This window comes from Corvus moneduloides, chromosome 3 (genome assembly GCF_009650955.1).
Source record: "Corvus moneduloides isolate bCorMon1 chromosome 3, bCorMon1.pri, whole genome shotgun sequence".
Taxonomy (NCBI): Eukaryota; Metazoa; Chordata; class Aves; order Passeriformes; family Corvidae; genus Corvus; species Corvus moneduloides.
The window spans coordinates 115,580,198-115,604,642 of NC_045478.1; the positions used below are offsets into that span (position 1 = coordinate 115,580,198).

Here is a 24,445-nt window from a genome sequence, read left to right on the forward strand (position 1 = left end):
TTTTCAGAAGACAAACAGAGTATGCTGCATCCTGTCAGAGAGAGTTGGCCATTAACTTTGTGCCAGGGTATTTCCTAGTATCACAAAATTTCCTGTTTTGGAAGGAACCATTAAAGATCATCTAGTTCAACCCCTCCTCACCATGGGCAGGGACATCTTTCACTAATCCAGGTTGCTCAACTTCCCTCCAACCCGACCTTGAACATTTCCAGGGATGGGGCATCCACAACTTGTCTGGGCAAACCGTTTTAGGTAAAGGATCATGCACGCTCATCTCATTCCTCTCAGACTTCTATGGGAGCACAGAACATGGAAAGTCCAAAAGCATAGCTCTGAACCTTGACATCTGTATCGGGTGCTTCAGCCCACAATCTGTTAGTTTAAGGAGACTTTTGAGTGTATTGCTCCAGTGGAAAGTACATTTTCTTCTCTGCTGTTTTTTTTATGTCTTCTCAGTAAGTCACTGAACACTCACATCCCACTGTTTGAAATCATCACTTGATTATCATTAACATGAAGTGCCTATCTGTTTGCAGTGCCTGGCCATATGGCAAGCTGAGTGGCAAAGCTCTCCTTGACGCATGCAAGGTTTAGGCCTCCATTTCACCACCCAGGACTCTCGGCTGGCTGGCACCACACACAATGTGGCAGGATAACGTCCAGGTGTCTGAGGCACATCTCCCCCCAGAAGCCATCTCCATTAGCTACACGAGATGGCTGTGAGCACACTGGTGGAATACTGGAATGAAAACATTTCACCACAATTCATTTCCCCTTCCCAAAGCACCCCAGAACAAGAAACAAAGTTAACCCTGACATGTGTCTGCAGCACTGCCAAACCTTTCTTTTTTTAATGCTGAAGTTTTGAGTCACACTAGTTATACCTGAGATATTTTCAAAGTGCATTGCAGCCACCCTTTCTGCAGTGCAATTTTGAGTGAGCCTCCTCACTCATAAGTCTTGGCCACACGGTTACAGCAAATTGTGTTTGACTGAGGCAGCAGCTACAGTTCTCCACCTAAATTAAACCACACCTCCAGCAGTACTCGCCTTCCATTTCATTCTCTTGATCACTGTCACTATACACAGACTTTTCATCCAAATGAGTATTACACTACAGGGAAGAACAGCATTGAAATGAAATCAGACCAAAAGCAGAGGCAGGTTTAACCACATCTACTGCTCACCAGCCAGGCTTAAAGCATTTTCCACAGAAAGCAGTAATAAACTCACTCACAGATGTCACAACTGAGAATGACCAATTCCCCCAACTATTAACGTTGACTTTCCTGGTGAATAAGTGAGGAGTATATATAAATTAGTCTGGGGTTTTACACACAAGTGTAATTGTACCAACTGTAAATTAACTTGGCAAACCTTTGATTAACACCAGAGTCTGCTCACAGTAAAGATGAAAACCAAATTAACAACAATTTGTTAGCAATATTGGTTCTATTCCTAGAGGAAATTACCACAGTCTAAGTTACATAGGCAGATGCCAGATGACTCCATACAAGAGATTTCAATACAAGTTTTCCATTTCCCTATTTGTACACTGGAGATAAAACATGTAAAGTATATTTACAAAACATTCTAATGGACAGCAAACTCACTAAGAAGCTCCCAGTATAATCAATCATTTATGTTTAACTCAACTGAAAAACAAAAAACATAACAAAAACCTCACAAAAATCAATACTAATAAATGCAAAAATCCCATGTCAAAATGCTATAAGCAAATTAAGGACAGATTTTACATTTTGTTGCTTCCACATTCAATAGCAGGAACATTTGACTTAAGGGACTTATTTTCATAGCAAATTATTGAAGAATAATTTCAAACGAGCTCCAGAGTAAGAATTACTGGTCACTGCAAAATAAAAAAGGGAAGAATAAGTATATATACAACACCAGATCAGGCTCAGTGACTGACTCAAATACCTTCATAATATTCACACAGGCCACTTCTGAAGTAATTTCTACTTCAGAAGTTACAAGATGAAAACTCTGTGCCATAAATTAAGTAGTTGCCAAATGAAATGGATTAGCAATCAGTGAAATTGCCTGATGTCAGATCTGTTCCAGATTAGAATCCATCCTTTTTCCCCACCTGTTCATTAAGCACCAAGTTCAAGGCAACTGCGGTGACTGATTGCGCATTAAGGAGCTGTTTGTGTGGGAAGGCAGAGCTCAGTCCCTATCTATACTTACACACTTGTATAAGCGTAATTCACTGATAATATATTCAGTTCCCAGTATCAATACAGAGCTCTTCTACCTTGATGTGTAATTCTGAACTTAAGAAAAAAAGGGAACCTCATTAAGTTAAACAATCATATTCAAAGTCAAGGCCAGGAAGTTATGAATCTGGAAGAAAATATGTTGCTATCACCAGATAAAAGAGCTGGATAAAGATACTGCTGTGACACAAAAATACTGAAACATGGTTGTGAAGACAGAAGCCTGAGGAAAGAAAGGCATATTTCACTAGGAAAGGTGAGATTCAATATGAAAATGTCTATTTCATCCTATAAATCGAGTCATGCAGAGGCTCCAGTGAAAACCAGTCCTGCAACAAGCAAAGCAAACACAGAGTAATTAAAACTGAATATTTTTCAGCTCCACGCACAATCAGTACTGGGACAGGGAGGTACAGCAGGACAAGGATTCCAAACTCCTACAAATTTGTTGAGAAACTCAGCTGTAAGTCACTCCCTGAAAACACCTCTGCCTCTTAAAGCAACCAGGAGACCGTCACCTCCATGCACCTTCCCTCAGCTGGCCCTGCACACTGTGCCAAGCAAGCTGAGGAACCTGTGCCTGCCAAACCAGCATTCCCAGCTGAAGCAACTCACTGCACACAGGCAGATGGTTTCCTGTAGAGGAAATCTCTTCTTGAGCAATATGAGGCTCAGTAACTAAATTCCAGCATCAGGGGTTAGTAGAAAAGGGACATAAAGAGTTGTTTACTTGTGTTAGTCACCAACTCTTTTCTCTACCAGAGGAAGACTTTAATTCACATTTGTTTTCTTATATGGAAAAGATATTCCCTTTAAAAATTGAGAGTTTCTTCCCCAAATTTGTGAGTATTAGCAATGATTAAATGATTCCAGCACTCAAATACAGTTTAAAGGGAGACATCTAGTTGCTATAACTGTAGCAACTCTCTAATTGCAAACTTAGACGCAATAGTACAGACCTATTACCAGAAATATCTAATTCAATAGAACTGAACATCTTCCTTTTTCCTGAAGATTAAAGGTTTCTGTTCTCAGTACCATACTTTTGTACTCATACCAAGAATATTTTTCAAAGATAAAAAGAAATATCATCCCTTCTAGTGTTCTGCAAGTCATCATCCTCCTCCTCCCTATCAGATAAAAATAAGGAGAATCCTTTTTTCCCCCTGACATAATAGTTTCCCCTTGATCTTCCTCCTAGCAAAAACTCCCTCACAAGCATATTAGTACTTGTGCCTCCTTATCTTATAAATGGACAGTAAGATTTATTAACAGGTAGGAAGTGAATGAATACCTGAGGTCAGTAGTGATGAACTGCTCCTTAAGGTATACGAGATACACAGACATCCCCAGCACACCCACTCCCAAAATACTACTTCAGATAGTTACTGCATATGACATATACAGCGACACAGTTTTCCTTAGTAAAAATGCAGACGAAAGTAAAAAAGCAGTTCTTTACTGCTTAGCTGATACTATAAATACTGAAGAAATTATTTTTCAAACCTTATTCAAGCTTTTACTGCTTATTTCTGTATTTGGGGTTGCCGGAGCGACTAAACAACCCCTCTCTCCCCTCCCCTAGACACAGACACACCACACCCCCTCCAAGCTCCATTCTGATGACTTATTCAGATGTTGGCTAATTGTGGTTATCTGGCTTCCAAGTGCTTGAAGAACTTTTGGCATCAGGATGAAGTGACATCCAGGAACATTTAATCTGTTAAAAAGGCCAGTCAGCACAGATTAATGCAGTAAGTACATGCCTCAAGGAGAGCCTGTTTACATTCTTAGAGGGTAATAACAAAGAGCAGAGGAGTATATAGGAGTAAAAATAAGATTTTCATACAAGTCTTACCTGAATCCTTAACAAAAATGTGTAAAGGAAATGGAATAACAGGACACCTTAAGCAAAACATCAAGTTAAACTAATACCTGTCTGCAATGCAATCAGTAGTAAGGAAGTTTTAGGAATCCGTTCTGGAAGGAAAAGACATTTACGGGGGAGATAATTGACATGTATTTTAGCAAAATTGCACATCAGCTCCGTTTTTCAGCTCCTTTCTCTCTCACAATGCATCTCAGATCCTCACTCTAGTGTTGAATGGTTTCAAAGAGGCTGTTTTGATGTGGTTCTTTTGACAATGAGCAATGACACAAACTATGTGTAAAATATTTTTGGAAAGTAAGCAACATTCAGTTTGTCTGCTAAAAGTCTAGCAGAAAAAGGGATCCTTTTGCAGCAGTGTTCCTCAATGATGTCCTGATATTTAGCTACATAAGGTCACCACTTATATCATTTTGTCTCACTTCCTCCTTACATATTCAAGAACACCTTTTTTTTTTTTTCAAATATGTTTGAATCCAAATCTGGAGACAATTTGAATCACCTGGAAACCTTCCACACCCTCAGAATTTGCCAGACCATTCCCTTTACTTCAAGCATTTTTAGTTCTTTGCATAAGTCAATGTAAACATTCAACCTGTAAGTATCTTCCTGTGGCTTTAATTTGGACATGACTTGCTGTATTTTAAACTATTTCTTACAGGAGAGAGTTAATGGAATTTCTAAATTCAGAGAGAAAGCCTCCGGAGGGTCTCTTCCTTCCTTCCTAACTCAGGGCTTGCAACAGATAGGAGAGAGTCAATCATTAACATTTGGGGTAGTCAAAAGGCATTAAGTATAAAAAGAACTTCCACAGATTTACCTCCAGAAAACCTATCTCCTATTCCATATTCAACAGGCTGCATTTTATTCAACTTACACACAGAAACTGGTACTGTGGCTACTTACTGCTTTATGTCTTTGAGGCTTGAATAACCTCAGTTGCAGAAGGAAAAACAATGGAGTTCTTTGCAAAAGCATCATATGGTGCAGCAACATGGGTTTAGATACCATCTAAGAGACACTGCAATTTCACTGGAACTGTTTGATTTAAAAAGAATCTCAGCACAGCAGATGTTTCGCATAAATAATATGGATCTTAAACTAAACCACCTTCCTCATGTAGCTTTCTAGCTATCCTCCACAGTTTGAAAGGTTAACAGGAAAAAAGTAACACTGAAACCATGAGCAAATCAAAGGCTTAGACTTAATTACTACACTGACATATAGAGAGCATATAGCTTTTCCAAAGTAACTGTAGGTTAGTATTTTAAGCTAGAATTATTAATATCACATAATAGATTATGCCCTTTAGGAAGGATAGAAGGTTACAAAAGATTTACAAGAATCTTAAAAATCCACCTGTAACAATGCCCTGGCCCTAAGGCTGCTATTTTGTGTCAGTCTGATACACCAAAGTATCACTGTATAAACCTGTTCCCTTCAATAAGTAGCTTTGCCAACATCTAATCTGAAACTCCCATTAAACCCAAATTCAATTTACAGAAGGCAACAGTAGAAACAACTTTTTTTGCCAAAAGCTTTCTCGATACTTTCAGAGTGTTACGTCCCTCTTTAGGTCTTTCAACCTCAGTTTGTTTTGAGTGGTCTTTAAACCTTTTCTCAAAATTGCATATTAATAGGCATTGATTTGATTATATTTTTATTTCTCCTCAGAGAGATGCATTTCTCACCACAATGGCAGGCATATAATAGGTTTATACGCAGATAATATCATTTGCAGTCTGGGATATAGGTTTTTTGGACCTTTCAGGAGAATTAAAAGGCGATTTAAATCAAGAAACGCTAAGTATTCCTGTTCTAAAGCTAATCCTTAACTAGTTCCAGCCTGTAATTCAAGGGAGGCCTATGAACAAGGAGAAGCTAAATATAAATGGAGAGAAGTATGCTAATATTGACTTACTGGAAAGCAATAAAGTAAGGAAGTCAGCAAAAGCGCTACTTAAAAAATCATCTTAAAAGAATGAGAAAAAAATATTAAAGCTTCAGAGGCCTTGTCAACACAGTGAGGAGAGGATCATGTTACATGGATGCCACTGTATTGTTATTTAGGAAGGCTTTTGTGCATCAGTAAACTAGAAGATTAATTAAAATTTTTTGCATGGGAATACCAGCCTCAGTACTTGGAATGCAAAAATGTATTTCGAAATGGCGAAGGATTCCACCCCTACTTCACAAAACCCATTAGCAGATGTCCACAGTTAAAGCGGATGTCATATAATTGAACAGTCCAAGAGAGTCTGTTCACTGCCCTCTACACTGTGTGAGCAAACACTCCTGTGCTCTTTACAGACATGAATCAGTAGCTCCACATGGCATTTTCCTCTGATAAGCAAACACATCCATTTTGGCCATTACAACCCTGGGAACCTATGAACTTTATTCCATCACAGAGAAGATACTGCAGTATGTTTCCTCCCAAGAAATTAATACCAGCAAAATTAGTTCTTGAAAATTAATCAGTGCCACTCAAATACTAGGGGGAAAAAATTTCCAGCCTCAGGACACACAAACCACACACTCTTTTTGGAGTAGAGAGTGCAGGCAAGATTTGGCTGGGGGCACGTGTGAAGGGGTAAACCTTCCCATCATTTTTTGCCAAAAAACTGAACTAGCTTGCCATAACCTAATACACAATTGAATTAATTGCACAGGCATTTCCCTCTTTTTGTCACAAGATGCTACACACAGTTCTTCACCTCAGCTGCACACATGGAGACAGTCACTAAACAAGAAGAGGTACTAAAACACAACTCTGTAGATCATGGCCAAATATTTGAAAAACACAATCTCCCAACAAGAAAGCAAATATGAAAACCACATAAAACAAATTCTGTTTTCCTATCACCTTGTTGTTAAGGTTATCGCATTAACTAGCCCACAAGTGGCTTGATTTATAAAAGCAGACTGGAATGTACTGCATTAGCTTAGTATCAAAATTGGGCCTTCTACAACACAAAGTGTGAAGTCTCAGCTAACCAAGTTAAGCCAAAAGACGGACACGAGATCATTAATCTTTTCATGGCAACCATGTTATAAAAGTTTCACAATAATCCCTGCCACAGTAAATGCACGCAGGATGACCAGATGCAATATGAAGGAACTGGGGAAAAGCTGTATTTTCCAACAGATTTCTACAGGACACACCAGTTTTAGGCAACTTTTCAGAGTTCACACTTGTACTGTGGAGCTATAAAGGATTTTCAAGACATAGCTGAATATAATATTTAACAACCTACCAGCATTAACGATGGCATCAACCTCAAGCAGTGTAATGTCACCTCTATAGAGAGAAACTTTCTCACTCAGACTTTTCTTCCCTTGCAGATCTTCTTTAGCGTTTTCACCTACAAACCAAGAAAGCAGAAAAATCAGGTTACAAGCGTGGGCCCAAGGTCGTTATTTACAAGCCCTGAACAAGCAGCAATCTAGTGACACTACTGCTGTCAGACTGCAGCATCTTTCGGTTTCACCTCGAGAGGGCACCGGCAACCCACAAGACACCAGCACTGCCCTAACATCACACTGCTTGCTTGCTACTTGTTTCCGAATACAAGCTAGTAGGAAGCACTGAATCCTAATCCATATACCATTTGATTACAAAACTGTAAAACACACATATTTTTTGAAGTGAGATCCATCAGTAATTTTATTTGGTAATCACAAGGGTGCAAACTGCAAAAACAAATTGAGGAATTAATTAAGATTACCCTCCTAACTAGAGTAATTTCTCCAATCCAGAATAATACCAAGTGAGTACAAAAATACACAATCACACCATTTGCCAACAGCCCCAAAATTCAGAATTACTTCTGAAGACATGTAGCCAGACAACAAGCCTGAAAAAAAAATCCATGCAGATTTTAAACTTGGAGCTTTGTCACCTTAAATTGCTCAGCTAGGAGGAGGCAGGTGGTGAAGACAACATACACTAGGCTGGCAACAGATTTGTTACTAAATAATGTTACCATAGTTCCCTTATTCCTGTAAACTCCTGAGATTTTGCATCACCAAATTGTGGCGGTGCAAGTGGCTGCAGCCCCTGAAGACAAAACAGACACCAAGCTGTGGTGGTCAGGCCCCGAGGTTTAATGCCTTGCTCTTAATTAGGGTGACAGCCCATAATCCCCCAGTTCAGTTATCTACATACTTTTGTATCGTTGGTTAATATTTTCCCCTCCCTATTTTATGTATGGGTCTATGTATATTTATTTCCCTTGATTTAATACGTCTAAGTTCTAGAAAGTTCTGTTGTACTGGACACCCCATTGGTTCCTTCCCCAAGTCCCTCCTTTGTGTTATTTCCATTGGTTCCCTTACCCGCTACCCTACCTCCTGTCAAGTATTCCATTGGCTGTATCCCTTACCCCGACTTTCCTTTCCCCACTATAAAATCCCTGGACCCTGTCAAAAATTTGGCTTTTCGTCTTCTCCCCCACCCCCCATCGTTTCACCTGACTAAACCTTCTGCGTGGAACTTATACGGAGAGTCCCCTCTCTCCGCTTCTTCGCCTCCCCCTGCGTGCTCTCACGCTCTGCTCAAGGGACAGCTCCCTCGGGTGAGGAACGCCTCCCCTCTGATCCTTTTGTGTGTGCCGCCGTAAATCACAGGCTGCGCAGCTAGACCTCCGGGCTGCTCTTCGAGCCAGCACGCGTGGATTTTATCATTATACCAAATCACTTCATTTACATCCGATTCAGTCTATAGAAGAGTTCAGTTACCTCAAACCCTTGCACAAACATACTGCCCAAAGCTTCACCAAGTTAGACACGCACATCACAGCAATGAACTGAGGAGGGAAGATTATTAAATTCACTTTTACTGTTACTTTTTAAACATTCTTTCCAACACAAGTCTCAAGAAGCTTGAGTTCATCTATTGGTCAAAAATAGAACTCATTTCTTGAGGTAACAAAAGTGTGAATCAATTCCAAATTTTCAGAACAAGTGAAGTTTGATGACAGGCAAGAAGAGTCCTCAATATTTAGTGAGAAGGTAGAAACAGCCCAAACAAATTTGTTCCTCTAGTCTCACCCTCCATTTTCATCAACTCAAGAATACCAACTCAGACGTGTCAGCAGTTCCTTGCTGAGCACTGGAGAGCACATCCCCAAGCTCCTGAGGCCCAGTCCCACAACGGCAAGATACAGCAGCAGGCTGAGACAGCCATATGCTCAGACCCTCTGGCCTGGCCTTGCCTTGACATTCCCAGCCTCTGTCTGCCAGGCAACAGCCTTGTGACATCACAGCTGATGCCACCACCTTGCACAGACCCCGTGGGCACTGCTCGGCTCAGCTCAGGGTGAGGGCGAGAGATCGCAGCTCCTCAGGCAGCTCCGCCATGCTCCGCCCGGGGCTCTCCCTGCTCCTGGCGCTCTGCGTGGCCTCGCTGCTCCCCAGCACCCTCAGAGCTCACAGCTGTCCCAGCAGGAACACGGCCCGGCTGCACGTGCCAGCCCAGGACGTGCAGCAGCCGGACACTGGCACAGGCAGTGCCAGCCTGTGGTTGGTGCAGGTGCACTGCTGCACCTTCTTAGCCCTGTCCCTGCTGCTCGCCGTGCTTTGCCTTGGATGCAGCCTCCGGAGAAAAGCCGAGAGGCAGCACAGAGAGGTGAGGGCTGGGGACCAGGCAGCTGGGATGGTGCCAGGGGGCCGGGAGCTACAACGTGTAGGGAGAGGACTGCCAGCCCCTGTGCAGAGGAAAGCCTGGGCAGGCACCAAGGGTCCTCTGCCTCTTCCCCAGCCCTGTGCCCGAGCCCAGAGGCAGAGGTGGGGCTCAGCCCCCTTCCTCCCAGGAGGAAACAAGGACAGGCTGAGGCACAAGAACAAGACAGATCCTGCCCGAGGTCTTCTCCACACAAGCTGTGGCCTGGGGCAGCCCAGCCAGGCCCCAGCTTCCCCAGGAGAGCCCAAGGGGCTCAGCCCCCTGAGTCCCCTCTGCCCCTTTCACCGTGCTCCCTGCCCCGTGTCTCCCAGGAGAAGGCCTGGACACGCTCAGCTTGGCCACGGACCTGCTGCCTGGCTGACTGCCCCCCCCTCCATGACGAGGTGATCGGCCGGCAGGAGGAGAACTCTGCCTCCATCAAGAGCTACCTGAGGCACCTGCGCCAGCGCTGCCTGCGGGGGGACGTGCTCCAGAGAAGAAGGAACAAAAAAGCGTGGAAGGACTTAGACGAGGAGGCAGCGCTTTTCTCTGATTGAGAAAACAACACCTGCTAGGCAAATGGAGCAATATACTGCAAGATTTCCAATCCAGATTTTTTATTATTATTAAAATTATTTATTAAATAAGACAGCTTTTATTTCTGTTTTAACTTTAGTCTTGCAAACAAGTTGACTTCAATTCTTATGAGGAAGTGAAGTCAATGGCCACTAAATCATCTCTGCATACACACTCACGAATGATGGAGTTGATCCTGGTACATCCTTTCCAAAATTTGAGGGTTTAGGCTGTTACTGATGACACACAAGAGTGGAAACGCTGCTGTAAGTCCTCCTCTTGTCTCCTCTGCCCCAACCTCAGCAACACAATACAGCTGAAAATCTTCACCAGAAACAGTTGAACATTCATGTCCCACCCCCACTTTTTCCCCTCTAGACCCAGCCATCATCCTCTAACCCTCTGCCTATACAACCCAATTTCATTTAGCTCTTCCTCCTACATCATCCTTTGATCCTTCAGTCATATTCAAAACATCTCAAGAGTCCATAGAGCCACAGCTTCAAGTAGGATGAGGCTGATTAGCTGAGCTCTTCACACCAAATACAGGAAATAGGCAGTCCTAGCCCTCAGCTTTGTTTACAACTCCTTCCAGCTCACCCCAAAGGAAAAGGGCTTTTACAGCTTACACAAGGGTAGAAAAACGCATTCGATTGAGTCAGCAGCAACTGCACTTGAAAAGAAAACGGGTAAAGTTCATCTGAACCAAGTGGATGAGGGACTGTCAGAATATCTCACTAGAGGGAGCCCCCACCCAGGACATAAATGTACTCAGCTGGTACAAGGGACAAGGATGGCACAAACCTACAGCATTGGAAAATCAGCCCTGAAACTCAATCAGTGCTCAAATAGCCAGGGTTTTAAAGTCTAGTATACTTTAAAGTATATTAATTTTTTAAACAGGTCTCAAGCTTCCAATTACAGAAATCCCCACAGCAATACCAAAGAGTTTACCACTAGAGGGAGGAGAAAAACCTACAGCTGGAAGAGCTTATTATAAGAAAAACCATTACATTTGCATTTTGAAACGCCTGTTAATGAAAGAGTAGAGCACACACAAAGTAGTAAAAATAGGTACCAAAGCCCCATAGTATAAAGCATTACCTATGGCAAAGTAAAAGTCTCTTGGCACTCCATGAGCAAAAGCCGGTAGGAGAAGAAATCAAAGACAGAACAAGTGAGAGCGACTGATGGCAGTGAGGCTCACAGGCTCACACTGTTATAAGGGAAGTTTGTTAAACAAGTCACATGACACATTTCTCCTCAAGTTCATAAAAGCAAGTAGCAGACTGGATTGCAAGAAATAAAAGCTGAAAATGGGAGAGTTTCCTCATTTCTAGTCAGCTTTAGAATTCACAGCTGAAGGAAGTAAATTAATTCCAAGTTCAACAGAAATAAGTCTGCTCACTACCTCATCCCTGCTACAATGGCTACTAGCAGAGACATGTATCCCCACAACGAAGGCTTCTGTAAGAGGACCTGGAAAAAGAACCTGAGCAAGGGACAAGAATCACACTATCCCCAGACAAGAGGCAGCCCTTCCACTCCTGAAAGAATCCTCAGCAAATATTTGACTAGGAAACTAAACCATTTTTCTTGGGTTGCTGAAAAACACAAAGGACATGAGCGAGCATTAGGAGTGCATCTGACGCTGGGGGAATGTGCACCAACAATTCTGCTACACGCTCTGCGCTTTTTCCCTTAGGTGCCTATTTTTTTTTAACTTAAAGCTTTGTTTTTGCAAGTTTCCTGTACAGACTAAAAATAATGAACTATTAGCAATTACTAACCTCACATCTAACACAACTTTCCATTCCATTTGTTCCTGTATAGGCTTATGGAGCGTTAGAAAAGACAGATTGTAAGACCTGTACTATTATGTGTCTGCTTCTACTCCTACTAGGCATGGATGATTGTACAGGAAAGGCAATTGCTTATCTAAATCAAGATAAGCATTATTTCCATATGTTCCATCACCAGGGGAAAAGCATTCACAGATGCACTGTAGTACTTCAGATTTGTAGAACAGATTTGCTCTATCACTTCTTGGACTTAAACGAGATCAGAACCTGAGCACAAGGAAGAAACATCTGTTGCAGACAAATCACTTTCTACCCAGCCAAAAACGCAGCACAACATGCAAGTCAAAAGCACTTGATGATGAACACAACATCTTCTCCCTGGCTGCATACTCTGCCAATATGGTCTGTTTCAGCTAATTACCAGGAGGCGTAATTGTATTAGCCAATGACTACAGCTAAGTACCAAACTCCAGAGGCAAACAGACACCATGAATCACAGAATGGATGTGGTTGGGTGGCACCTCTAGTGACCATCAAGTCACCCAGAGCAAGTCGTCCAGGACCCTGTCCCAGTTGAATTTAAAGTATCTCCAAAGACAGAGATTCCACAAGCTCTCCAAGCAACCTGTTCCAGTGTTCAGCCAGGCTCACAGCATGTGTGTGGTTTTGGTTTTTAATGCTCAGAAAGAATTTCCTCTTTCTACTTGTGCCTACTACCTCTTGTCCTGTCACCATGTACCACAGAGATGAGTCTGGAGAAATAGATCTCTTTTACACCCTCCACTCTATGTTTATAAACACTGAGCAGATCCCATCTGGGGTATCTCTTCTTCAGGCTAAACTTCAGCTCTCTAAGTCTCTCCAGGCACAGGAGGTGCTCCAGTTCCCTAATCATGTTTTAATGATCTTTGTGGCTCATCTGGTGCATTAACTACACTTCTCAGTTCTACACCACTGACCAACCTGCTGAGGTCACACTTTGCTCCATCTTCCAGGTCAGAATGTCATGGTATTGCCTATTCAAGGTTCTACAGGAGGCATGAAATATCCCCCATCTGAGGGGCTATAACTCACCCCTGCACAACTACTGCAAAAAGCCCTGAGCTCGCTCACTCAGACCAAGTTTAACATAGTGATATATGGCTACCAGCAGCCCTCAAACAAGGTTGGAAGTATGAGCCTTGACATTTTAGCCACATGTTTAAATGGGAGCCATTGAAGATATTTACACATTACAGAGATAAAGAGTGGTGTACCATGAGAATTGATCAAACAGCCAGTCAGTCTGAACAACCCACACAACACTCATGCAAAATGCAATTTTCTTGTGTTACAAGGTCTTGCATAGTCCTTAAACAACCTTTTTCTCAGTCGATCCCACACAGCTCTCTGTATCCCCAAAATAACAAAGCTGAGAGGCAAAAAAACCCTTTAAGTCTGGAGAGAAACAAGTAGAAGGAAAAGAGAAGCCTGCTTTTTTTACAAAGGTTTGTTAACCAAGAGAAGACTTGGTATGGAATGCAAAAGTACCAAAGAACAAAGTTTGAGAAAGGAGTAACAACAAACAAGGAGAACAAGAACAGGAATACATTCCCAGTTCTAATTTGTGATGCACCCTTATCTGCAGGGACATGCAACTGTCAATTCATAAATCAAAGTCTTCTCACTTCAGCAGCATGCACATTGACAGCAGACACAAGTAGGCTGAAGCCCTTGGGTATTTGTGCGTTTACTTGGAGAGTCAGCATCCAGCTGCTGTGGTTGCTAGGCTTGCTGAAGATTTCATGATTTAGGGTCCATAGAAAAGGCTGCTGGTTCAGCTGTGACTCAGAAGGAGCTGTGCTTTGTCTGTGTGAAGAAACCCATTCAATCACTGTCTTGTTTGGTTGGTTTTATAATGTGGACTTCAGAGGGATTCCAGACTTTGTAATGATATAGTGGAATAAAAATGCTGTTGGATATGGTATTTTGCTAAGTTCTTGCCCAAGCCTGATTATCAGTACCTCACTCTAGGTGACACCAAGAATTTCAATATAGATTCTTCTCAGTGAACGGCAGCCCGAGTTGTACTGAAGTACATTAAATTGTCAGCCAAGGTCACATGGAGGAAAGAACTACGCAGCATCGCCTCAAACTCAATTCCTACTTTTTAATCTCCCTCTACTACAGAGAGTTCATAATTATCAGCAGAAGTTCAAAAATGGAGACAAACATATGACACTCCTTTAGATCACTGTTCATTGCCCCATGACTATGTTGATACTTGTCTACAAAGCTAAAGGACTACAGGTGATTCCACTTCACTAGATTCCTTCCAAGACAAAGCAGATCCCTTCACTGCAAGAGCTGTGTCTTGGCAATATCACAGCATTCATACAACCATTCCTGGTGTGTTCAAATTGATCCAGTACCACTTGGGGTAACTATGAGCCTTCATCCAAAACATACCACTAGCAGTGCAGCATTCCTCCACTCACCTTTATGAACTGGCTGGAAAAAAACTGACTTTTCATGACCAACCAGGTATTTAGTCTTCAGCAGCACCTGTTTTACTTACCAAAATGTGAGAACACATTTTAAATGGGTGAGCACATACAGCATCAAGGATTAAAATAAGTTTATAGTGGGGATCCACCAAAACATTACTTTCATTCATTAGCTTATTAAGCAGTCAGACAATTTTTATACTGTGTTTTCTGCTTTTTTAATTCCCTACACCATTGCTGAGCAATGATTTCTCTAGTTGAGTATTACAGGCTTTTGTAGTACTTGAAGTACAGCTTAGAAATAAAATGTTACTACCAGAGAACTCCAAAACTTGTGCAAAATATCATCAGCAAATATTTCATGGCATTGTCATTCAAAAACCTCTTTGCATGACATACAGTGACAACAGCTTACCAGGTGGGAGAAGAAACTTTAGTTTTCTAGTATCAGGGGACAGGTAGGTAAGTTGGGGTTTAGGATTTTTTCCTTCTGTTTCTTTTTCTCAGGGAATTTTCTCCCATATGCTTCTAGGAAACAATAACGATTGGGTACTTTAGAGAGACAAAAGAAGTTGCCACAGCTCAGGGGAGGGGTGCAGCTGGCTACTCTCTCTCTTTACCTGGGGGTTTCTCTGGGAAGGGCAGAGATACCAAGAGAATTGGGCTGGGGGAAGGGGTTGGGTGCAGCTCCTAGCTTTCTCTTGCTCTCTCAGCATTCCAAGGGCCAACAGGCTGCGGTTGTTCTGGAAAGAATTCACCACCACTGAGGGGTTCCGTCTCCTGCTGTCTTCTCCTACCATGAGTGAAGCTCTGCTCGTAAGAGTGGCCATTGATTGCACTGGGACCTTATTAACACCTGACTTCACCAAAGGACCCTTCACCATCTGCTCGGGTGCCTCAGAGGAAACCCTGGGACTCTGAGCCATGAGCCCCTCTGAGGGAGCCTCTCCCGGCCCTGTTCGGGAGACAGGGATGCCACTGCCCAGCCCCGCCGTTTCTCTGCCGCTGCCCTGGATTTTTTGCTACACTGTAACCCAACACCCAGTGCCTGCCCAGACACCCCATGGCTCCTGCTACAGCTCCAGAGTTTCTGATACATTTTGTTTGCTACTCTGGGATCTGCTCGTCCCTGCCGTTCCAGCTTGCTGCTTCCAAGGCTCCTGCTACAGCTCATTTCGCTATCCAGAGGGGCACCGGGATCAGCTGCCCCTGGGGCTTTGCAAAGGAAACCCTTTTTCCATCCCTTCCGCCGTCTCACCCGCCATTACCCCGTGAGGGAGATGCGGCCGAGCTCGCGCCACAGCGCCCCCTGCAGGCGCGGGGGAATCATCGCAGCCGCCCTGCCCGGCCGGGAGCCCCCAGCGCCCCTGCCGGCTGTGAGCGGAACTGCACCCAAGGGGAAACCGCCTGCAGCCGAGAGAGGCTGGGGCTGGGCTGCTGCTCTGTTTGCTGCTGCTGCTGCCGGTGTTGTTGTTTGTTTGCCTTATTATACATATATGTACTAGTAAAGAACTGTTATTGCTATTCCCATATCTTTGCCTGAAAGCCCCTTACTTTCAAAGTTATAATAATTCAGAGGGAAGGGGGCCATATTCTCCATTCCAAGGGAGGTTCCCACCTCCCTTGGCAGACACCTGTCTTGCAAACCAAGAGGGTAAGTTCTTATGCAGGTGCAAAAGATGATACTTTCTACATGAAGACATTAGGCTTGGGATAGCTCTTACCTTGCAGCATTTCCCTTCCCCTACTCCCCAAGATACCACATTTAATTTGCTACCCTAAAGAATACTGGAGCTTCAACCTGAACAGCAAGGGACAGAGGAAACTTTGACTATTTGAAGACAATTCTACCACTACTCATTAGTGTTGCAAGTCATGCTTGCTTCATTCAAGGACTTAAAAACTGGAAATTAATACGAACTCTCAAGCAGTTACAAATTCACTAGCTATCTTCTTTTACGTATCTACCTAGAAATGAAAGACACACCAAATCTCAAAGCCTTTAAGTCAGTATAAGAATGTCTGTGTACATCACTTATTCTCCTGGATTTAGTTATTTGCAGTACACTTACAATCCTTCCCCTATAAGAACACTGGTGGGAATGCAGAAAGAGGGGAAAAAACAGAATGGAATTCTATTTTTTCTTTAAATATGGCTGACCCATACTCTCAGTGACAGCTGCATGAAGTCTGGGGCTTGCCTTCAGTGGATGCAGACTCATTAGGAAATCCCACCAAAGGACAGCACTGCAACACACAATACATCAGTAGGCAAGCAGTGGAGTACCTTAAGAACACAGAAAAGGTTACATTGAGCACATGGGAATAAATCCAGTGCAGGCTGAACTTCAATACAAGTCACACCTGTGTAGCAAATGGAAAACACAGAACTTGGAACACCTTTACAGTCTAACCAGCCATACCAAGGAGACCATCACAAAAGACCAACGTTGCATAAACAAGCCTTTGTGGGAAAGCAAAGGGCAGGATAAGGCAGGGAAATGTTTTAAAGAAAGACAAAGGTGCAACCAGTTTCTTTATAGCTACGCTTTCTTCATATCTGCTCTGCATTAGAGATGGACTGAGTCTTTTGGACAGGAGCCTTCAGGTAAACTCTAGAGCAGTCTTTTCTAACACAGCATTTGACCACCAACTCCCAGGGATGCTGTTAGTGCAAAGATGCTTGGAGAGAACTACTTCTACTCTCAGAAATAAATGTCTTGGCTACATCAGCTCAAGGCTGAGAGGTTTCATTTTCCAACATGTGCATTCTATAGCATCCCATCCCAAAAAAAATCATCTGGAAACTTTGGCGAAGGCCCTTGTGACACACTTCTACAAACATGCCAAGTCAACATGCAATAGCCTGCAAGTCTCAGGACAATCTCTGTGCACAAGCATTATGCTTCTCACTCACACTGCAAATTGAAATAGAAAATATTTCTCAGCATCATTTCAATGGTTTTCAAATCTGTGCAAAATTCAAATTTATCATCTTTCAACTGGATTGTTAAGCCTTCTGTCCAGCACAGAAGAGCTTTTTCTGGGTATCATAAAAAATTAGCAGCACTTCCTACAGGACTGAGAAATTTTCTCTTAACTGCATTTTCCAAATACACATCAGCTAGATGCCCTCACATGGAGAAAGCTATGTATCACTTCAGAGAGTAACTACTACCATTTAATGGTTAGACTCAATGAACTTAGAGGTCTTTTGCAACCTTAACAATCCTATGATTCTACACTACAACTTATTCAGGCCCTCGCTGGCTTGTTAAGTGGTATTTCTACATGCTGAGGAGTTTAGGTCTACTGAATCAAAAAAGAGAAGCCAGACTTAGGTTGTTGCCAGTGACTGGGTTTTTAACACGTGTAATAAAGAGTTTAACTGTGCATGAAGCAAATACAGCTACACATGAAAGTTAGTTAACATGATCCAAACAGAGAGCTTGGTGAGCTTAAACTCCATCAGTGATCCCGCAACACCATCAAGGGAGTTAAGGCAGTATCATTACTTACGTTGAGTGTGAGGTTAGTTTTCAAACGTGTTGCAAGCGCCCCAAACCCAGACAGAGGCACAGTTGGGTGGCTTACCCTGTGTCATAACTAATTATAAAGAGTCCCAGGCAGCAAATCCTAGTTGAGACAATAGTTCAGCACCTTCTTAAATACCTGTCATATCTAAGCTACATCAAATTAAACCAAGCCATACCAGTCTCCACCTGTCTAATCAAAAGAGGGTTCCACCTTCTGCAGAAGGACATCAGCTTTTTCCACGTGCATTTGAAAATATCTAAAAGTCATGCAGCCAGGCAACAGATCTACATTAGTGAGCCACGACAAGGGTACAACTTAACAGCTTGGTTTGGCCTCAGCCTAATCATAGGCACATGGCTTCTAATCAGGCTGGCACATTGGCTCACATCTGTCTGCAAAAGACTGTGAGGACATATGCCACAATCCATCATAAATTATAGATTAGGGCATTAGCCAAGCTACCATACTGAGCAAAGCTAGATGACTTACTGAAACTGTCTTTGTAGAGCAATACATTAATTTGGGGGGTTGATCTTGCAATTCCCCATGCTCAAAAGAAGCTCACCCTTTATATATAAAAAGGAGAATGAAAAAAAAAAATAACCAAAGAGAAGACAGAAGCCAAAATATATAACCTGTTACTTTTTCCCTGCATATATTAAACTATCTCACTCAAGTCAGCTACCAAAATATTCCAAGCTGGAACCTAAAATTTTTCTCAGCAGTTTCTGAGGAACAGCACATCCCAACTTAAAGCATCACTGCTGCTAAAGCCGTCCTCGCTCACACCCTGAACAAACCAGCTGACAGCACACTGCATCATCTTGACTTCCTAACTCTACTTAGTACTTCCTTAGGGACACTGCAGTGACATTCAGCAGCAGCTACAAAAAAAAAGAATTGTTTCTCATATTGCACAGGAGAGAAGCTTGGAAGTTATTCATCTGGTCAAGATTCATGTCATCAGTAATTAAACATTAGAACTCTTCTTTCTGGCAAAGATGTGCCTAACTTCCCTTTGCGTCTCCACCTACTAGCCCTCTCTAAAAACCATCAAGAGCTTGCAGAGCCTCAATAAGGATGCCAATTTATCAATTTGTCGTTGAGAGCAGCATCCTTTCCTATGGTTAACTCTTCCCCCTCAAGGAGCTGTCTGCCAGGGTAGATAAGAGAGCTTTCTCAGCTGCATGCAGAAGAGCCACAAAATAATAACTCTATCCAGGACCTGTATAAGCTTAATGCTGTGTGGAAGTTACCTTGTTAAAAAAGTCACAGAGCAGCAGCTTAAAGAGAAGTCATCATCTTAATTACATCAAAACCAAATGATTTACTTTCTTAGAGAAAGGATTAGCTACACTGGATTTTGTGTTCTTAATCTATGTAAACAGATCTGAACTTTTTAATAATCATCATCTCACACTTGCTGAAAGCAAGAAACCTCTTTGTTTTTCTCAAAAACACTTTAATGCAAACTGTAACACAAGTGTCATCTCTTTGGCAGCTAATCCATCCTATAAAAGTTATTCACATGCAGCTCACCAGGGAATTACAAGGTCAACTGAATACATCTTCAGTCTTTTTGTTTACTGTAGTTTCCCTCCACCCCTTACACTAAACACACTAATTTATCTACTTATATCAGGTATATCACTAACTGGAGATTATTCACCTCCAGAAACAAACCAACTCACACACAGAGATTATTTCTCAGTTTATGCTCAAGTAAACTTGCACCTGAAGAGTTATTCCCATGTCTGTGCACGTCTATCTTTGGAAATCAATAGCCAAGGTGTGTATTGGTCTGGGGTCACCAAATCACAGTCAGATTTGCACAACTCTGCAGTTCTGCATCTGTTCAGGACACATCCTAAAAGGGCAGCCAAGAGCCTGAGCAAAGTAGAGCACACAGGGCTCTGGTTACACCCTCCTGCCCTGGCAGCCTTGGATATCGGTTGCAGCCAAACAAATACCAACTCAGCCTTAAAGTCACTCCACATTATGCTGTGGGCACTCAGACTCCTGGACCCCTTCAGCACAGACTAAGAAGCTGTAAACATGGTTTGCTCTTCTTACCCCTCTAATTCCTTTGCTGCTTCCTTAATATGTATATAACATAGAGAGCAGAAATGAGCAAACAGATTTTCAGCCACTTCCACAAAAAGCATGTCATTTCACAAGTATTCAAAATACTTAATTACCATAATCCTCACACAATTCACAGAAACCACAGTTGTTAGTTTTTTCACAGTAATTATACACAGCAATTGATAAGCAGTGCTCTCCATGTGCATCTAAGAGACACGGTTTTCTAACCTTAAACACATCAGTCTTGAAGAGACCTTGTGATGTTTAGCATGAGTAACAGTGGTATGCCAATACATGGAAAGTAAGGACAAAACCGAATATAGCACGAGTTTAAGCGAAGCTGGAATTCACATTCAGGGCCACAGGTAACAGAGGAGACCCTGAACGGTGGCACACAAGTTACTGTTGTTTTCTGCATGTACTTAGCAGAAAAACTGCTGCACTCTGAACTCATCAAACAAAGAGTTTCATTAGCAAAAGCACTTTTTATTTTTGAGAGATAGCAAAAATTACACTAAGCTGTCTCAATTTACTTTCATCCTTGTCACTCAGCTAAAGATCTGTTATAAAGACAGTAGTTACAGTCATTATAAGAAAAACAAGTCACAATGAAAGCTGATGGACTTGGATTTTTGGTGGGGGGATGGTCTTGAACCACACAGGTTTCACACAGCTGTTACAAACAGAACTTGTGATTGTCAAACTTGTCTAACAATCTCAATGTTCTAGTTGAACATAATTTCTTTTCCTGTATGAATCGCTGATAATATTGAGTGGTTTAGAGAGATGCCATTTCTTACTTGTAGACATCTGGCTGAATTTCACTGCAGCTTAGTAGTGGCATCACTTTCCAAAGTCTAGTACTCGTTACCTTGGCTCCTAGTTCCTGCAGCACAGATATTCATATCAAGCAGGGCTGCACGGAGACTCTGGGTTCTTTGGAGACTTACTTGTGTTAGTTATCCACCACAAGAAATGCTGGTCAGAGCTCAGCATTACCACACATTTTCTCTCCACCACAAAGTATTTGGAGCAGCTCATCTACATGTTTTGTCTCTGTAATCTTGTGTCAACCCACTGGGACTATTTAGAAAGCTACACATTCTTAGTACAACGATGCTTTTATTAAATCCAAACCTTATTATTATACATAAAACCCTCAGATTAAAACAGATTAATTTGAATAGTTTGAACCATATCATTTTCTTTAAAAATAGCATATTAAAAAGATTCAGAGACTGCCAAAACATCTAAACATATTTCAAGACTTGTTTAAAATGACTGCAGACCTTTTGTGTCATTTAACCCCAGACAAAAATGAACTCAGTTACTCTGTCATTCCATTTTAACTTCATCCTATCAAAAGTAGTTCTTACCACTAGCAAAGATCTTTGAACCACCACCCAAATTTGCTGTTTTCTTGGCATCACTGTCACAGCAATGTATTCCAGAGGCTGTGAGAGTCAGCAGGACTATCAGCTGCCTGAAGTTAAACAATATCACTTAGTACATTTTCTGAATTACCCAATAATTACAACAAAATGTTTTTCTACCTGTGACACACAAAACTCAGTGACAACAAAATTCCCAAGACTCTAATTTTTAAAAAAGCTTTCCAGAACAAGTTTTCTGAAGTCATCTCTCAGATTCACCACTGCAAAGTAAAGACATCTTTGGGAATTAGTGTGTACCCAACAAAAAGCGAATATATGTATTTAACTTTAAAATACACTCTAGTTGTTAGTCTACATGGTGGCATTTTATTCACTGAGCAACATTAGCTCTTGTTGCTGTACAAGATGAGTGCCTAACAAAGTGGTGTGTAATATATAGCATTGAAACAAAGGGATATAAATTCCAGAGCTTCATAAAAAAAGTCCATTATTCACATGTTGTCAGGAAGACATCCTACTTCAAAGTACGTGAGAAAACGGATGAGACATGTGTGCTTTGAGTATCTGATGGATAACAAGTGGGGAGAATGATAGTTACAGTATATTCACACTATCCAGCCCTCTAAGACAAGCTCATTCTTTGTTTCCAAAGTGGGCAACTCACTTCCTTAATAAATACAGTTAAACCAAAGAAAGCTTATATTTACAGGACTACTTCAAGAACAAGTTTTCTGTTTCTACCATACACTCTTGACATTAAAGAGGGCCACTTGTCACTAACTGTCCCTTTTCCTTCCACTGCTGCAACACTTGATCTCTGAGATTCACTTGTGCAGCCTGGCAAGCGGCACACCAAAAATCAGGGGTGTTGACAGCATAGTCCTTCTGGAAATGCACAAACCTATATTAGATTGCTTCCCTTAGCTCAGAGAAGTGGGCACTAGGCTTAGTCTTTGCATTCCACATTGTGCCACTCTCCTCCCAAAATCAAGACTTAACACAAACATTGACCAAATTCCATGCCAAAACACACACCAACCTAATTTCTTATGGCTAGTCATGTCCATATGAAGAGACCTGCAAAAAAAAGTAGGTTTTTTTTTTTTTAGTCAGAGCAGGGCATTTTAACAAAGACACTGCCTCTTTGAACTTCCAAAAGTTTTTTAATAGCTTCGCTGCTACAAAGAGACAAAGCCCTTGTCAGCTGCCATTCAGAATTCAGTAACTTTACTCCTCAGGAGCCTTTACATAGATGCACATCCCTCTGTTATGTTTCTCTATCACAAAGACTTCCATCCTCACCAAAACACCAAACTTACTCCAAGCTTTACTGGTTTTCTTCAGAATTTAGTTCTCATCACAACTTCCTCTCAACGGAGGAAGGGTAGGGAAAAACTTGCTTCCACAACTTAAGGTATGTTCTTCCAATTTGCTAATAAAGACCACCCATGAAGTACCCTGGCAGTGAGATTGGTTCCTTCCCAATATGAACCTCTTAGATCATTTCAGTTTGAATAATTCTGCAGACAGACTTTTCAATAATCTTCCATTAAACTTCCACATAACAAAAATGTATGCCGAACTGGGACCTCCCAACACCCTCCAGTGAGTCACTCACATTCAAAAATGGGCACCGTAAAGATTTGACATTGTACACGCAGTTTTTCCTAATAGCCAGTACTAAAATTTGTGCAGTACTGAACATCCTTAATCTCAAATTGAGTATTGAGTATCTATGGGGCTGGCTGCCAGCTCAGATGCTCTGCCCTTCTCCTACAGCCTCTTTACTCCAGCAGCTGATTGATTGTGCCTGCTTCCTTTGATTTGTTCTTGGTTGCTTTCTTGATTTCTCCTCATCACTCTTCCTGAACAGCCACTCTATGCTTCACTAATCAATCTGTCATTTTTTTACTGTATATGGTATTGGGAGTAAATGGTAAAGAATTTTTTCCAAATTCCCCATCAGTTGTTGTTTTGGCTTGACAGGTACACAGAAGATTTTATTTTCACCACCACCACCCTTCAGACCTCTTCTGTTTGTCAGTGCAAGCAGCCACCTTTCACTTGAAGAAAATATCACAACTTGGGCATGGCATTGTTGGATCATCACCAATTCCATCACACCTGGAGCTTCACTTGTTCCCTCCAGAATCTCATTCAGGCTGTACCTGTTGCACTCCATATGTCCCAACAAACGGAGCAAAAGTTTTCATCAGTAAGAATATTTAAATTCTAATTCTTCTGTATTTCAGCTCAAAAAGACAGCTTTTAGACTCATGATACCTTCAAAATGGGTCAACATTTAAGAGAAATAAAGTTTGAAGCAGATGCAGTTAACAGTCACATTAATACACATATTTCTTTTAATTGTACTAATTTGTGGGAACATGGAAGCATTTCAGCAGTCCAACCTTCCAGAAGTTCACTATTACACATGGCTTACTTATAACAAATACATCAAAGAAAGAGTGACTACAGATATTTTCTCCTGAATGTACAGTATAACAAAACCAAGTAGCAGAGCAGGGTTTCAGCACAATTTTTGCCTTCCAGCATTTTTTTGCAGTGTACTGGGTACTAACAGAAAGAATGTAAGAGCAGCTACAAGGAAATAAATTCACCACTGCCATGATTCAATACCCACATATTAGACACCGACATTTTGCTTCTGTGAAGTGTAACAGCAATCACAACGTAAATCCACACCTTGTCATTTTCAGCAGCCCAAGTAATACAACATCTGTGAATTTCAGTGCTTTACAGAGAATCTGAGAG

At 41.8% G+C, this 24,445-nt stretch overlaps 1 protein-coding gene across 7 annotated transcripts in view; it reads right to left on the bottom strand.

Moving 5' to 3' along the window:
• MACROD2 (mono-ADP ribosylhydrolase 2) overlaps positions 1-24,445 on the bottom strand; it is an 882,739-nt gene that overhangs the window by 852,551 nt on the left and 5,743 nt on the right. For all 7 annotated transcript variants that reach the window (XM_032103642.1, XM_032103644.1, XM_032103643.1 and 4 more), the window contains exon 3: positions 7,386-7,493. In XM_032103642.1, coding sequence (XP_031959533.1) covers positions 7,386-7,493 — 108 coding nt within the window. The remainder of the gene's footprint in view (positions 1-7,385; positions 7,494-24,445) is intronic.